Genomic DNA, 15,738 nt, shown 5'->3' with positions numbered 1-15,738 from the left:
GGTAGGGCCCAGGCCGGCGCCCGCAGGCCCGCCCCGCCCACCCCGCGCCGCCCGAAGAGCCCGCCTAGGGGGAGGGGAGGGGGAGGGGGAGGGCGCAGGGCGGGGCCGCCGGTACCAGGAAGCGAGCCCCCAGGCCGAAGCCCGCACCTGAGCTCACCTGAGGCGGTTGGTGGGCAAGGTGCACACAGCACAGGGCTGCAGCCAGGTCCCACGCCTGGGTGCTAGCTTCAACCCTGAGACCACCGCTTCCTAGGGAGGCGACCTCCCCTCTCTGGGCCTCAGAGCCCGCCCTCAGCCATGAGGGGTTGGGCCAGAAGTACCCAGGTGGGAGACCCACCCTCCCCACGTACTGCGTGGCGTCCCCCCGCCCTGGAGGGGAGTCCTAGGGGGCACTTTCACAAGAGCCTGAGACCACGGCCCACCCTGGCATAAGCTCAGAGGGGTGGCTCAGGGCGGGGCTCTCTAAGGTACCACGTGGGGGAGGGCACCTCGTGGGGGGCTCTAGTGGTGGGCCTCATGTCTGCGGCAGGGGACAGGGGTTGATCTTGGGAGTACTAGTCAGGCGATCTCCGCCCGACTAATTCACTTCTGCTCCCACAGTCTCTTCCAGCGGGGCCCCACCAGAGGGAGGGGGCGGGAGCCCAGGGAGGCACCCAAGTGCACCTGAGTCCAGAAAGGGGGGCGTTCCAAAAGCAAAGGACTCTTTCCGGTGGAGTATATACAAGTCTTTATAAAAGAATCAAAAGCTCAATAAATATGCAACTTTACACAGAGCCCAGCCCAGGTCTGGGTGGGTGGGAGGGAGGGAGGGAGGGAGGCGAGGGCAGGGGAACCGTCCCATTGGGGCCAGATGAGGGTGGAGGTGGGAAGGGCTGCCTGGGATCCCAGCCCTGGAGCCCAGCCCAGAGGCTTGGAGCTGGTGACTCCGGGGGTATTGGGCAAGGGACCCTGCCTAGGCTGGGGGGCGGAGGCACAGGCAGGTTAGTGACAGTGGTGGCTGTAACAGGGCCCTGCAGCCTGGGCCTGGGCCTCTGCTGAGCCCTCCTCCACTTCCAGCCAGTCTGGCAAAGTGCAAATTGGGCCCTGGGGGCGGTGGCAGGGGTCCTGCCCAGCACTCTGGCTGGGGCACACATAAGGCAGCAGCTGGAGCAGGGGCCGGCACACCCCAGGAGGCGTGCTGTCTGCTGTGCCTTGGTCAGTGGCACCCCTGGGAGCCTCCCTCTGCTCAGACCTCCCTGCAGTGGAGAGGAGGGGAGAGATGGGCCTTCCTTGGCTGAAGGCATCCGGAGGGGCTCCAGCCACCCTCTCCTCCCGACCGGGATCCTCAGGCCTCTTCTTCACCACTGCCCACTGTTTCCTCCTCACCAGGTGCTGAGGCTGGTCTCAGGCTCCCTCTCCCACACCCGTCCCCAAATGCCATCTGCTCCCCGCCATGATAGTGCCCCCAGCACACTGGGCCACCTGTCCCAGGCCAGGCCACTCACGAGGCAGTGAGGGTGGAGTTAAGCAGCAGGGTGGTCCTGATTCGGTAGAGCTGGGCCAACGTCAGCTTCCTGTGCTGGGCAGAGGTCCCTGGAGGGGGCTCAGGCTGGACCCTGGGCGAGGCCCCCGAGGACAGCTCTCTGCTCCTCCTGGTGGGTCCTTTGGGCTCCCCAGCTGGGCAGCCGGCTCCACCCTCCAGCTCTGACAGCTCGGGGCCACTGCCAGGGCCTGGTGCCCCCTGGCAATCCCAGCTGGGCCCAGCTTCCTGAGGGGAGCCCTGAGTCCTGGTGCCAGGGACGGTAGCAGCCAAGCAGAGTTCCGACAGGCTGCGGCTAGGGGCTGGGGGTGCTCCACGGGTGGTGGCCCCCGACAGCAGCTGGAGGAGACTGGCCTCAGATTTGGACTTGAGCAGGTGGGGCAGACAGGGCAGCAGCTGGACAGGAGTGCGTCGGCGGAGGCGGGGCGAGGGTGGGGGTGAAGGGGCTCGCGATGACTCTGGGGGCCGGAGTGCTGGCTCCACCGTAGGGGCCGAGGCCATAAAGTCTTGCAGGGAGGTCGGGGAGAGGGTGCCGTAGGCGGAGTCTATAGAGCAGGAGCGGCCATCCACTGGGCCCAGGGGCAGCAGCTCGCTGGTGGGCGTGACAGACGAGGCGGTGGTGCCGAGAGAGGTCTCGTCTGATTGGGAGCTGAAGGGGCCGCCCTCGAACTCGGGAGAGGACAGCATCCCCCCAGGCTCCACCACCACCATGGCCAGGGTCTCCGTGGAGCCATCCGAGACACTGTGGAGCCGAGATGAGAGTCAGCCCAGCCCAAGGAAACCGCGATGGCCTGGTGCAGCCCATGCTGGGCACTGCAGAAGTCTACAGCCTCTGCCCTCCTGGAGCTCAAGGCTCAAGAGATGGCAAGCAGGTGGCACCTGAGCCCACAACACAGGTATCAGTAATGGTGTCTGTCGCGACCACAGCATCTCCTGTTGGATACAGGCTAAGAATCTTGAGCTCAGCTCCAGGCAGCTACCACTAATGTATCAGATTTGGCACTCAAGTTGAAAACCGTTTGCCATCCTCCCCCGGACTCTGGTGGGAGACAGAGCCCCTGTCCCCACCCCCACTGGGTTCACATCATAAAGCCATTCAGAGGAAAGAGGTGTGACCAGCCCTGTCCAGTGCTAATGGCCTCGGGGTCCAGAGTCCTGGCTGGAGTACCTGCCCTGCTCTGGCTTGCTGGGGGGTCCTGGGCGAACGTACCAGCGCTGCGAGTCGAGGCTGCTGCTGCTTTTGCGCAGGGCGGTAGGGGAACTGGCAGCCGATGCGCTGCTCTCCCCTCCTTCCTCGTCCTCGTCCTCTGGCCCGTCCTCCTCCTCTTCCAGGCTCTGCAGGTGCTGCTGGCTGCCTGGGTGCTCCTGCACACGCAGCTGCTGAAGCTGGCTCTGCAGGGGGTGGGTGCGCAGGGCCCCAGCGGGCTGTGAGCAGCGGTCCCCACCACGCTGCCCTGCCAGCCTGCCCACCGCTCTGCTCTCACCTGGGCATCGTAGATGGCGTCCACCCAGCCACGGCACAAAGCCTGGCCGCTGGCCTGGAACGTGTAGGCCCCCACAGCACTGTGGAACTCGTTCAGGTAGATGAGAAGGAAGGACCCTGGTTAGGAAGGGCTCGCCTCAGTGCTGGCTGAGACCACGGCCCCTGCCCGTCCCAGGCCCTGCCCAGGGCTGGCGGGGCCGGGCTCCTCACCAGGGTCCCGAAGCTCCCGGCACACGATCTTTTCCACCAGCAGTGGTGGCCTGATCACCTTGGTCCTCTCTGCCTTCTTCACTGCCTTGGTCACCAAGAGCAGGTCGGTGAAGAGGAAGCAGTACACGTCCATCTGGGGGATGGGAGGCCGTGGGATCAGAAGCCAGAGGTCAGGGCCAGGGCAGGGACCCTCAGCCTGTCTGCGGCCACACCCTCTCCTGGGGGTACTGGTGTCAAACACCTCCCTTCCCCCACTCCCCACGAATCTGAGAGTAAACTTCAAATGAAGGGCGAGCTGATTTTCTTTCATCAAGCTATATACTTGTGATTTATGCCCGTTAAAAGTTTACATGAAAGAGGAAAAGGAAGGTGGTTTTAAAATCACGCTTTGTAGGCTCTGGGTTACACAGTGCCTGAAACATTCATAGCTCAGTAGCAAGACGCTGGGCTGTTCCTGTCCTGCTCACGAAAGGTGCCCCCTCCTTCCCACCAGGAACACATGTGGCACTGGCAAGTGGGCTAGAATGGCACCTGAGGGGCTGGGACCCAGCTGCTGTATTTGTAAAGAGTAAACTGCAGCCAGATTATCATCCCTCAGACGATCACAAAAGTCACCAGTTCTTAACTTGCCACCCAGGTGACTGGGCCCCTAAGAATCACAAGCGGTCCCAAGGAAGGGGTGTTCGAAACCCACAGGGTGAGAGGGGGTGGGGCGAGGGCCCTGGGTGTGGGGTGGAGTCACCTTGCTGTCCTTCCCCTCCTTCATCCTCAGGCTCCCTTCCAGCAGCAGCTGGCGTGTCTCCTCAGGGGAGGCGCCAGGGATGGGTGCTGTCAGGTCCAGATGTAGAAATTCCTTCAGGAGCTGGGGGTTTGGGGGGGCAGGTGCAGGAGAGGTCAGAGTCTGCCTCCTCATCTCAGCGGGGAGTCCTCCAGAGAGATTCCCAGCGTAGCCTCCCGTCTGTCTGCCAGTTTGGCCCTTCCTCGCTCCCAGCAGGGCCAGCGACCCCCGCACAGACGGAGGCGCCCACCTTGTCCACCTCGTCGTTGCTGCCCTCCACCACCTCGTAGGCGTCGATGCGGCTCACCACGGCCGCCAGCCGCTGCCTCTCCTGTCGCTGCCGCATGCACGCGTTCACGTGGTGGATGAAGCGCTCCACCGAGCCGATCTACGGGTGGGCCAGGGCAGTTCAGGTACAGGGCCGGGAGGGGCCGCAAGCCAGGGAAGGCCCCTGCCCGCCGCTCCAGTTACCATGGTGACGACGGCCTCCTTGGCGCGCGGCTCGTCGGTCTTCCTTAGCACCGACTTGAGCAGCAGCGGGTACTTGGTGAGCCGCTGGTGGGGCTTGGCCAGCATGTCGCTCAGCTTCAGCCGCTGGCACTGCTGGTGCTTCTCGGCCCACTGCGGCGGGGAGGGGGAGGCGGGGGCGGGGCTCATGGCAGGCCACGCCCAGCGCCAGCTCCCCCCTGCACCTGCCGCCCAGGTGGGCCCACCGTCCTGTGCCCGGGCCCAGCAGCGAGCCCCACCCGCCCTCACCGTGACGTAGGCCCGGAAGAGGTCGTTGTCGCGTAGTAGGCCCCGCATGTACTCCATGCAGCCCTCCTCCTCCATGCAGTATCGGATGTAGGGCTTGAAGAGGGAGCCGAACTGGCGCAGGGCGAACAAGCACAGCACCCGTTACCGCGCACTCCCCGAGGGCTGGGCCCGGCAGGCACTCGCTCTTCCTTACTGCCTTTCGCGACCACCGCAGGGGGCAAGCTTATCCTTGTTTTCCACGTGAGGAAACTGAGCCTCAGCGAAAGCGATCACCCTCGGCCAGGTAGCAACGGTACACGGCCAGGTGGGGTTCACACCAGGGCAACCGATTTTGAATTCCACGCCTCTGACCACTAAGGGTCATTCGGGCCATCGGTCAGGGGGAGGCTGGGGTGGTGGGCAGATAGCATCGACGCCCCAGCCCCGCCTCAGTGTCCCTGCCTGCGTCCGACCCGGCCCGTACCATCTTAAAGCCTTTGAGGAAATCCCCGGGCTGCAGCAGCGCCCGCGTGCGCCGCGCCTTCTCCAGCACTGGCGCCATCACGCTGCCCCACAGCCCGCGGTGCAGCCGCGCGATCTCCGGGACGTTGCTGAACAGGCGCTCCGCCTCCACCTGTGGGTGGGCGGGAGGTGCGTTCGGCCCCGCCCCTCTACCGGGCCCCGCCCCTAGCCATCCCCCTCCCCTCCCCTCCCCTCCCACCATCCGTAGGCCCCGCTCCCACCTTTCTTCAGCACGCCCCCATCCCCACCCCCTGGTTCCAGGCCCCGCCCCCTCACATACGCCGTCGTTGGCTCCGCCCCCCGGCCGCCCCACCCTTTCTGCAGCCCCAGCCCCACCCCCTGAGGCCAGGCCCCACCCCTCACCTACTCCACCAGTCAGCCCCCGCCCCTGTCTGTCCCCTCCCTTGCTCCAGCCCCTCCCCCCTCCCCGCTACTTTCTGGTACTGTCCCCCCCACCCCCAGGCCCTGTCGCACCTCACACAGCAGCCCTGACTCTTGCAGATTCAGGAGGCAGCACAGGAACAGCTGTGGGGGGCAGGGAGCACTGCAGCTGGTGGGGGGGGGGGTCCCAGTCCCGACGCCCCACCCAGACTCTTAGGCTCCCCTCTACCCCTTCCCCATCCTGGGAGTGCCTGAGGCAGCCTGGGACAGAGAGGGTTCACGCTTTGAGAAAAGACGTTCCCCACGGCCCACCTGGGGGTGCCCCTGCCCAGGCCCCTCCTGGAGGGAAGCTCTGGGACACTGCCCTTGCAGCCACACCTGGAACTCTCTCCTCCACCTGTGCCCTGGCTCAGTCCGGAGTTTCTGCCCGGAGGGTGCCTTCCTTGAACCCACAAGCCCAGGACAGGTGCTCCCCCAAGGTCGAAGTCCCTACACACAGCCCCCAGTGCCTACCCATTCTGCCTCCTCGTCTAGGGTGTGGGCTGCTGGGCACCTGGCACATAGCAGGTGTTTAGAAACAGCCGATGAAAGGATGAGTCAAAGGATGAGGTCTGTATTAATCAGCTCAACCTGGCAAACTCGCCCCAAGCCCCCTCGCAGGTTCCCCGGGGCCCCTGGGAATCACCTCCACCCCAGGGTGTGGCCCTTCTCCCACTTCCCTTCCCCTCTGTTGCTTGGCACCTCCTTCTTCTGCAAAGGCCCAAACTCTGCTCAGGGGCACCCAGAGGAGGCCACGGGGGGCGGGTAGGCGGGGTGGCTCTGGGCCCACCCCATACTCACGTTGGTGATCACCCTCAGTTTCTTAATGTAGGAGGCCTCTGTGTGCAGGAGCTCCCACACCGCCTCCTGCTGGTGGCACTGCCGCCGGGTCAGCTTCTGTGGGAAGGGCAGGGTATCTCCAGGAGCCCCCACGTGTGCCGGGATGGCCGGAGCAGGGGGAGAAGGGTGAACGGCCCTGCACGCAACCTTTTTCCCAGCTGAGACACAGAGGTCCCCCAAGTTCTGGGCCAGGCACAGTTTCACCTTGCCTGAGTTCCTCCAAAGCGGGTTAACGGTGAGAGCAGCCTGGCAGGGCTGTCCCATGGAACATCCCGTCGCCCTAGGAAGGGCCCCGTGGAGCAGGGGGATAACGTGCCCCTTTCCCTGAGGAGGGAGGGGAAGGCCTCGGGCGGCACCCACCTCGTGGCCATCGATGAGCTCCCGCCAGCTGTCCTCCAGCCGCAGGCAGGCGTCGTCCTCGTACTCCTCTTCGTCACCTTCCTCCTCCCATGAGTCATGGTCAAAGCACAGCCTCCGGGGCAGCCTGGGCAGCCCAAAGAGGCTGTAGGCGTGCAGCTTGCCCTCCAGCTGCTCCAGCTTGGCCACCTCCTGAAAGGAGGCCTGTGGTCAGGGTCGGGGGTCAAGGCCAGCCAGCTGCCCTGCCCCAGGGCCCACGGGCCCACATACCCGGCCGAAGGCGCTGGTGCTGGGTCCTGAGCTGAAGAAGCCGCTGAAGCGACTGGCCGCCCGGTTCTTCCAGCTGTCACTGCCGCCACTGCTGCTGCTGCCGCTACTGCTGCCGCTGGGCAGAGAGCAGCTGGAGGGCGCTGGGGGCTCCTGCCCAGGGATGCTCGCCTCCCCCAGGAACTCCGACATGTTCTTGCGGCGGCGGCCTGGGGCCTGGTCAGGGAGCGGGCGTCAGGGCCAGACCCCCACAGCCCCACCCCATAGTGGGTTTCCAGGACCTCGGCCAGCCTGGGAGGCAGGAGGGTCTCTGCACACCCCCGCACCCTGGGGCGCCGCCTCTCCTGAGACCTACACGTGCTCTGGGGGCCGGAAGGTCCAGACAGACGCAGCTGGATCCCCCTCCCGCCTGCCGCCCCAGCCAGCAGCATGAAGCAGGCGGGGAGAACACACAGAGGCACACACACACACTCAGACGCACTCAGCAGCCCAGGTCCAAGTGGATCCCCGACACACACTCATGAACACAACCAGTGACACACAAAGTCGCGCTCCCCACGCGATGCCTGCTTAGACACACACACACACACACACACACACTCCTCGGGCACAAGCAGACTCTCAGAGACGAGGCCCATCACCGTGGGGTATGGTTAGATCCAGGGAGGGCCCCGTATCCTCAAAGCCAGCCCCATTTCCCAGAAGCGGAAAGTAAAGCCCCCAGAGGGAGCAGCGAGGCGCCCAGGTGACCTCCCCCTGGCCCCTCGCCGTCCCCAGGCCTGACACAGCCCCTCCTCACCAGGATGTCCAGGCTCTCCCGGCGGCTCTGCGGGTCCACACGCTCCTGGGTGGGGGGCCCAGCCCCGGCTGGCCGCAGGATTGGCAGACTCAGGGACTTGGAGTCCTTCACCCCCTGCTCCACCTTCCCCTCGTCCCCTGGCTTGGCTGGGGTGGCATTAGGGACAAGTAGAGGTCCTCAACACCCAGGCCCAGTGGAGAAGGGGGCCCCAGTACCCTCTTCGCCAAGGATCCAAACCAAGGCCTGGCTGCCCTCCCCTGAAGCCCCGCCCTGACAACGCCTGGCACTGCCGCCCAGCAGAGACACCTGTATGGTAATGAGCTTGCTCAAGGCCATGGCCAATGGGAACCTGAACCTGGGAAGAAGCACCCTCCCCAAGGGACCCAGCCATGCCCCAGCTACCCGGCCCATCTAGTCATCTGCTCACCTTTGACCCGCAGGTAGTGTCCCCCGAACCTGTAGGCCTCAAAGGTGAGGGACAGGGGCGTGTTGGACTGGTCCAGGTAGATATCCACTTTGCCCAGCGCAATGCCCTTCCTTTCAAATACTGGCAGCAGCACCTCCCTGCCCGGGACAGGAGGTGCGCGTGTGCTGGGGGCAGTCACGCGAACCTCCACCCTGTCCACAGCCCCAGCGCCACCCTGCCCGCCCAAAGGGAAAAGGAGACACCCAGGGGATCACACACAGGTCCGTGCGCACACACACACCTGTCCACAGAGGTTCACGCTCCTGCGTGTGTCTACACACGAGACAACACGCCCCTGCCCTCACACGTTCACGTCTGCACACCAGGGCAGACAGACACCATTGCGTGTCCGTCGACACCCGTTCACCCCCGCAGGACTAGGCCACGCGCAGGGGCTGGGACACAAACACGGCACCCAGGCCCTCAATGCACATGGGTGGGGTGCCCACAGGTGGGGGACATGCTTGTTCACGGGCCGCCACACACAGTCACACCTGCAGGAGGCCACACCTGCCCCCCAGCCCCGTTCTCCCCACCAAGCCCTACCCCAGCGACTTCTTCTTCATGGCTGGTACGATCTCTGTCTCGATATCCACGTTCAGGTCAAATTTCAGCGTGAAGCACTCCTTGCTTGGGTCCTGACAGGACAGGGGGTCTCAGTTCTGCACCCCTCGCCCCCTAGCCTCCCCACCCCAGGGTTCCGGATGGGAGCCCCAGCAGGGAAGTGAACGCAGGGATCTCCCAGCCCTCTTCCATCCCAGGGAGGCACCCGGCATCCCTCCGTGGAGGCAGGGGCTGCTGGAGCATCCCCCACCCGGGCTAAGGTAAGCAGGGCTGGGCTACAGGGCTGGGTGGCAAGGGAGGGACACGTTCACTCCAGGCCCCCTCCCTGGTCCTGGAACTTAGAGCAGACGGGCCCAGCCTCGGGAACGGAGGAAAGGGCCCGGGACGGGCAGAGGCTGTGGGCGCCTGGGGGCTCCTTACATCTGTGTGTCTCCTCCAGGCTTTCTTCTTGGAGAGCTTCAGGCCTGTGCTCTTCCGGTCCCTGCAAGGAAGCCGGTGAGGGCAGAGGTTGGAGGCGTGGGTGGGCGCTCACCAGGGTGGGATATGGGCGGGCCCCAGCTGGCTGCCCACCCCTTGCTGGCCCTAGGAGACCAGGTAACTCAGGTTCGCTCAGGCAAGCCAGGACTCACGAGGGGCTGTTCGCCCTCTGGTGGCCGACCTGGGAGTCACACCCAGCGGTACCTCGTCAGGTAGAGTCTGATCCCAGAAGCCCTGGAGGCTCACCCTCCAGGAATCCGGGCAGCAGCAGGGGCCAGGCGGGGTCTCCAGTCAGCTCTGCTGAAGCCTCTGGTCCCTGGCTCTGTGATCTGAGACCCAGCCTTGGGACCCCCCGGGTGTCTGCCGTGCCCACCAACCCCTCACCTACCCCTTGCCATCCACAGAGCTCTCTTCCTCCTCCTCTATGTCCACTGCAGGGCTGGTGCGCGGGGGGCATGACCGGGTGGACACATTCCGAGCCAGGACAGAGCCTTCGGTGTAAAGTGGGAGTGGGGTTGTGCCCGCTCCCTCCCTGGCCCCCTCCTTAGCCTCCCAACACGGCCGACTCCAGAGGGACCAGGGCCTGCTACTGACCTTCGGACCCCACCCCAAACTAGCCAGGGCCCCTCAGTTCTGTGAGGGGAGGGACTCAGTCACTGCCTATCATCATCCACCCCCAGACTCAAAAAGACACAAGGGCCCTGGGATGACACCCCAGGTGATGCCCCGCCCCCAGTACAAGTCTGCCTCAGTTTACCCATCTATTAAATAGGGATAAAGAAGCCCTGCCTCTGGGATTGTTGCAGGAAGGAACCAAAGACCATGGCTCTTTCTTGCAGGCGTCCCCTCCCCCACCACGGTGACCACACCCAAAGTCCCAGGAGGCCCTGGCAGAAGGGATGAGTCCTTTGGTCCCTCTGCCCAGCTGGGAAAGTAGACCAGAGCCACCCCAGCACAGCCAGTTGGCAGTAGGCCGGGGCCAGGTCCCTTTTCAGCAGGAGGGGTTTCTTGTTTCCTGCTGCAAGTTCCTTCCGACCTGCCCATCCCCACCCCACCCTCTGCTCACTGGCTGCCTGGCAGGAGAATCTGCCCAGAGATCCCCTGCCCTGAGGACAAGAGGGCAGGGACAGAGGCGGGGGCAGCTGTGGGAGGTGCAGACCCATCAAGAAGGACCCGGCACCTGGTGGAGACAGACCCGCCTTCGAGCTGGGCCGGTCCCCAACTTTTTCTCTTGTTAAAAAACTTGTGGAACAAAAGGGACGGCAGTGGACTTGGGTTTCATCGTTTACAGTCAACTCGTGTCCTTCTGATGGCCCTGTCGTGACGGCCGACAGTTAGCAGGCCACTGTGCCCCCAGGCAGGGAGCTCTAGGGGCTGGGCGCCCTCCCCGTGCTCACCTTGGGGGGGCAGGTCGAAGCGGACGTGCCCATCATAATGCATGGCACCGTGGAACTTGCTGTCACAGGCCTCGCAGAGGCTGAGGGGGCCCCGGCGGTGCAGCTGCTGGCAGTCGGCGTGGTGGCATATCTGTGAGGGGAAGGATGGGGGGGTGGGGTGGACCCAGACCACTGCAGTACGCGGGGCTCCTGGCCCCTATGGGGGCGACTCTTCAGGTCCGACCGCCCACGCCCCACAGAGTGCCCGTCAAACGCTTCCCGAGCGCCTGCTAGGTGTCCATTCTGGGAGATGCAGAGAAAGCAAAGCCCTGCCCGCAAGGAACGCGATGCCGAAGGGGAGACTTCAAGTAGGTAACCACGAGGCGGGTGCTCCCAGGGCCTCTGCCGGAGCGCACGCAGAAAGGGCACCAAAAAGTGGAGCTGGGGCTGGCAGCTGGTTTGCCCAACTCAGTGTCTGAAACAGAATACCTCCCCCTCCTCCCTGCCCAGGGCCTCTGCCCTCGATTCTATGACCTGTGCGGCCCCCGAACAGCTGACCCCGCCTGGATTTCTAAGTTAGGGTGTGAAGGGGACTATGGAGGATTCAGGGAATGGTGTTGGCCTCTGGGTGCCTATGTGGTACCCAAGGCCCGTTGCTTAGTGACAGGATCCCAGACTTACCCAATCGCCCCAGGCTACTCTCATCCCCACCACCATGGATGACTGTCCTATCTTCTCCATCCCCCAGCCCTCCCTAACTCACTCCCCACCAACCCGACTGCCTACTTTTCTAGGGAAACAGAAGCCATCAGAAGGCGGTCCATGAGCTCCTACCACCACGTCCACCCCCCTGCCCCGGGCTGCAGGGGCTTTGCCCTGCTCCAATCCCAGGCCAGTTTTCCACCGAAACCCCCCTCTCCAGCCTAAGAACCAGGACTCCGCTCAGCATTCATCCCTCTCACTGGATCATTCCCACGGGCAAACCAACCTGTTTCTCTCCTTCCCTTTACAGCTAAACTTACTCCTTCCTGTTCTTTCCTCCCATTACCCTCTATTTTCTTTCTCCCTGAATTTTTGTTTCAAAATATTTCAAACCTACAGAAAGTTATAAGAATAGTACAATGACATCCATACACCCTTCTGGCTTCCCCAGTTGTTCACATTTGCCACACTGGCTCATGACCCCCTTCCCCTGGGGAGGAAATCATGACACCACCTGAGAACACAGACCTGCTCATGCAGAACCACAACACAACTGTCACACTTGGGAAACTGAGCAATGATACTTAGTCCACCTAGAGTCTACCTTGGCATTTTCCCAACTGTCTAAATAATGTCCTTTATAGATTTTTTTTCCCACATGGGATCCAATCAAGGTTCACATGTACATTTGGTTTTGTCTGTTTATCCCTTTAAGAATGAATGCCCGGGGACTTCCCCGGTGGCGCAGTGGATAAGACTCCACACTCCCAATGCAGGGGGCCCGGGCTTGATCCCTGGTCAGGGAACTAGATCCCACATGCATGCCTCACCTAGGACTTCGCATGCCACAACTAAAGAGCCTGTATGCCGCAACTAAGGAGCCTGCCCGCCACAACTAAGGAGCCCACGTGCTGCAACTAAGGAGCTGGCAAGCCGCAACTAAAGAGTCCACCTGCCACAACTAAGCCCCGGTGCAAAATAAATAAACATTAAAAAAAAAAAAAAAAAAGAATGAATGCCCAGGACTTCCCTGGTAGTCTAGTGGTTGAGAATCCCCCTTCCAATGCAGGGGACACGGGTTCGATCCCTGGTCAGGGAACTAAGATCCCACATGCTGCGGGGCAACTAAGCCGGCATGCCACAACTGAGACCCGATGAGCCAAAAATAAATAAATAAATAAATATTTTAAAAAAAGAATGAACGCCCTAGTTTTTCCCCCCCATCTTTCATGACACTGATATATTTGAAGCAGCCAGGCCAGCTGGCAGAAAGGTCCTCCACGTGGACTTGTCTGGAGGTCTGGGGTAGTTTCAGGCTGAGCATTTGGGCCAGGACGCCAGAGGGTGGACTGTGTCCTCCTCAGCGTGCCCTGGTGTCAGGTCACCCGGGGATCTCGCTGTACTTTGTAAAGTCGCATTCTCTCTTTGTAATGAGGAAGTCATCTTGGGGTGACACTTTGAGATACCCTGCTCCCCAGCAATCGCACACTCCAGGGCTTTAGCCCTTGTTGATGGCTTTTGCCTAAATCAGTTATTACTACAATGGCTGCAATTGGAGATTTTCTAATTCTTCCATTTTCCCTCAGACCCTCTCCCGTCAAGCTTTGGCCCCCTCCCCAGCTCACTCTTCTCAGGTCCCCAGTGATGTCCACGTTTCTGAGTCCTCTCGTCTGTTCTCACAGGACCCAGCATTTGACACAGGTGGTCTCTTGGGAACCATTTCTTCCTCGGCCCCCAGGACCCGTGCTCTGCTGGTTCCCTCCCCTCTCAGTCCCCTTGCCTCCTTCCTGCTCTCGCACCATCCGTGGACCCCTTCTCATTTTATCCACATCCACCCTCCAGTGACTCAGTCACTCTCATGGGGAGGGCTCCCACAGTGAACTCTCCAGTCGGGACCAAGCATCTCAAACTTAAAACGTCTGCACAGGGACTTCCCTAGTGGCGCAGTGGTTAAGAATCCACGTGCCAATGGAGACCCGGTCCAGGAGGAGCCCATGCGCCACAACTACCGAGCCTGCGCTCTAGAGCCCACGAGCCACAACTACTGAGCCCGCGAGCCACAACTACTAAAGCCCACGCGCCTAGAGCCTGTGCTCCGCAACAAGAGAAACCACCGCGATGAGAAGCTCGCACGCTGCAACGTGGAGTAGCCCCCGCTCGCGTAGAACTAGAGAAAGCCCGCACACAGCGACGAAAACCCAACCCAGACAAAAATAAATACATTTATAAAAAAAATAAAACGTCTGCATGAGCTCCTGAACTTTTCCACGCAGCACCGTCCATCTCAATTACTAGCAACGCCTTCCGGGGGTGGTGATGTTATGGGTTGAATTGTGTCCCTCAGAAAGACAGGTTCAGTCCTAACCCCCAGCGCCACAGAACGTGACCTTATTGGAAAGATGGGCATTGCAGATGTCATTCGTTAAGCTGAGGTCATACTGGGGTCTGCAATCATACAGCATAGAGTATGGAGTAACCGTAAGACTACTGTCCTTAAAAGAAGAGGAGAAGAGACACAGAGATGGGACACCCAGGGAGGAGGCCATGTGACAATGGAGGCAGCAACGAGACTGATGCACCTACAAGCCAAGGAACACTGAGGAGCTCCTAGACGTGCCAGAAGCTGTGAGAAGCAAGGGAGGATCCTACCCTGGAGGCTTCAGCGGGAGCACGGCCGGCCCACACCTTAATTGCAGACTTCTGGCCCCAGAACTGAGAGAACAAGCTTCTGTTGCTCTAATGCCACCCTGATCTGTGACGGCAGCCCCAGGACAAGAATACATTAGGCCAAACACCTTGGGGACACCCATGATCTTTCTGTTACTCCCCCACTCAGGTAAACACTTCTGCGGGCTCCACCCGCAGACATTAAATCCTTAGCTTCAACCCGGCCACCCTCTCCAGGCTACCTCGGGCCCGGCCCCAGCCCCCAGGGCCTCTCAGAGGGGTGACAAGGCCTCAGAGCCGGTCTCCCTGCTTCCGCCCTTGACCCCAGTCTGCTCTCCGTGAGCGGCCACAGTGGACCCAGGTCAAAGAGGAGTCACACGTACCTCCTCAAAGCCCCGCAGCAGCTGCCCATCTCCTGCCGAGGCTGGTGACCTCAGGGGCCTCCGCTCCTGCTCTCCCATCCTGGCTCTGTCCACCGCGCCCACCATCCCTCCCGCCTTCCGATGTGCTTCTTCGGACGTGCTCCACCGCTGAGCCTGGGCTTCTGCTAATCCCCCAGCCTGAAATGCTTTTCCTCAGACGCTGAGATAACCAACCAGCCGCCTCCCTTCCTGCAGACCTTCACTCACAAGTCCTCGTCTCACCCTTCTAAGGTTTCATTCCTCTGCGCTCCCGGTCACCTCCTCCACCCCGCCGCCCTTCTCTCCTGCAGGCTTCCCACTGGTGGACAGTCCGTGCGCTTCACTTTGTTGCCTCCACACCGCCAGCACTACAAGGACAGCAATTTTGGCCCGTCGGGCTGGCTGCCTGGTAGCCAGTCCTAGCCGCTCAATAAATACTGGTTCAATTATTAAGTAGCGTGATGGAGGATCACTGGAGATCTTGGCTGGAGAGAGTCCGATCAGAGATTTTCAAGATGACAGACAGGGTGAGGATGGGTTAGACAGCAGAGAAAGTGGCCCGAGAGAGGAGGAAAGAGGGAGCTGAAAAAGTCTGATCATTGATAACATGGTCCTCATGTGCCTGGGGCTGCACTGGGGGAATCCTCATCCCAGAAGGTGGGGGCTACGATTGTCTGTACTTTACAGATGAGGAAAGTGAGGCTCAGAGTGGTTAAGTAACTTGTCTAAGGTCACACAGCCAGTGGAGTCAGGACTTGAACCCAGGGTATGTAGCTTCAGAGCCCACATTTTCACCACATTCACACCATCTCTTGGGTAGTGGAGAAGGGAGCGAGGAGTGGGGGAGGCTGGCTTCGGGCCAGCCTGGGGGGCTAAGGAGACAAGAGGAAATCAGTTACATTGAATAGTTTTATGGTTGATGTTTTGGCTCTTGTGTCCCTTCCACTCCTCCATCACACAGAAAGGGGACACGGACACAGAAATGACAGCTGGCAGGAGGCAGACTACAGAAGCCACTTGCTCCAGGGGGGTCTGGCTTCTGGGGGGCTGGGCCCTGGGCATTATGGCCCATATTCCCGATGGCAGCCAGAGCACCAGGCGCCCCACACTTCCACACCCTTCTTGAGGGGTCTTCAAGTGTGTTCTCGGCGCTGG

At 61.7% G+C, this 15,738-nt stretch overlaps 1 protein-coding gene across 9 annotated transcripts in view; it reads right to left on the bottom strand.

Moving 5' to 3' along the window:
• Window positions 1-40: 40 nt before the first annotated feature.
• PLEKHG5 (pleckstrin homology and RhoGEF domain containing G5) overlaps window positions 41-15,738 on the bottom strand; it is a 29,229-nt gene continuing 13,531 nt past the window's right edge. For 4 of the 9 annotated variants that reach the window (XM_030880043.2, XM_060283751.2, XM_060283771.2 and 1 more), the window contains 20 exons: window positions 10,835-10,964; window positions 9,826-9,928; window positions 9,381-9,441; window positions 8,943-9,034; window positions 8,358-8,494; window positions 7,931-8,076; window positions 7,135-7,347; window positions 6,868-7,056; window positions 6,469-6,564; window positions 5,722-5,772; window positions 5,210-5,359; window positions 4,747-4,857; window positions 4,462-4,611; window positions 4,241-4,378; window positions 3,955-4,074; window positions 3,213-3,345; window positions 3,004-3,119; window positions 2,730-2,911; window positions 1,485-2,261; window positions 43-1,235 (listed from right to left, as the gene is read on the bottom strand). In XM_030880043.2, the coding sequence (XP_030735903.2) occupies window positions 1,226-1,235; window positions 1,485-2,261; window positions 2,730-2,911; window positions 3,004-3,119; window positions 3,213-3,345; window positions 3,955-4,074; window positions 4,241-4,378; window positions 4,462-4,611; window positions 4,747-4,857; window positions 5,210-5,359; window positions 5,722-5,772; window positions 6,469-6,564; window positions 6,868-7,056; window positions 7,135-7,347; window positions 7,931-8,076; window positions 8,358-8,494; window positions 8,943-9,034; window positions 9,381-9,441; window positions 9,826-9,928; window positions 10,835-10,964 (3,105 nt within the window). In that variant the 3' untranslated portion in view covers window positions 43-1,225. Of the gene's footprint in view, window positions 1,236-1,480; window positions 2,262-2,729; window positions 2,912-3,003; window positions 3,120-3,212; window positions 3,346-3,954; window positions 4,075-4,240; window positions 4,379-4,461; window positions 4,612-4,746; window positions 4,858-5,209; window positions 5,360-5,721; window positions 5,773-6,468; window positions 6,565-6,867; window positions 7,057-7,134; window positions 7,348-7,930; window positions 8,077-8,357; window positions 8,495-8,942; window positions 9,035-9,380; window positions 9,442-9,825; window positions 9,929-10,834; window positions 10,965-15,738 lie in introns of those variants that run through there. The other 5 variants (XM_060283737.1, XM_030880025.2, XM_060283763.1 and 2 more) reach the window with 4 other exon arrangements.

The sequence above is a fragment of the Globicephala melas genome, chromosome 1 (genome assembly GCF_963455315.2).
Source record: "Globicephala melas chromosome 1, mGloMel1.2, whole genome shotgun sequence".
Taxonomy (NCBI): Eukaryota; Metazoa; Chordata; class Mammalia; order Artiodactyla; family Delphinidae; genus Globicephala; species Globicephala melas.
The sequence above is the reverse complement of the archived record's forward strand: the minus strand, read 5'-3'. Positions and strand labels throughout refer to the sequence as shown.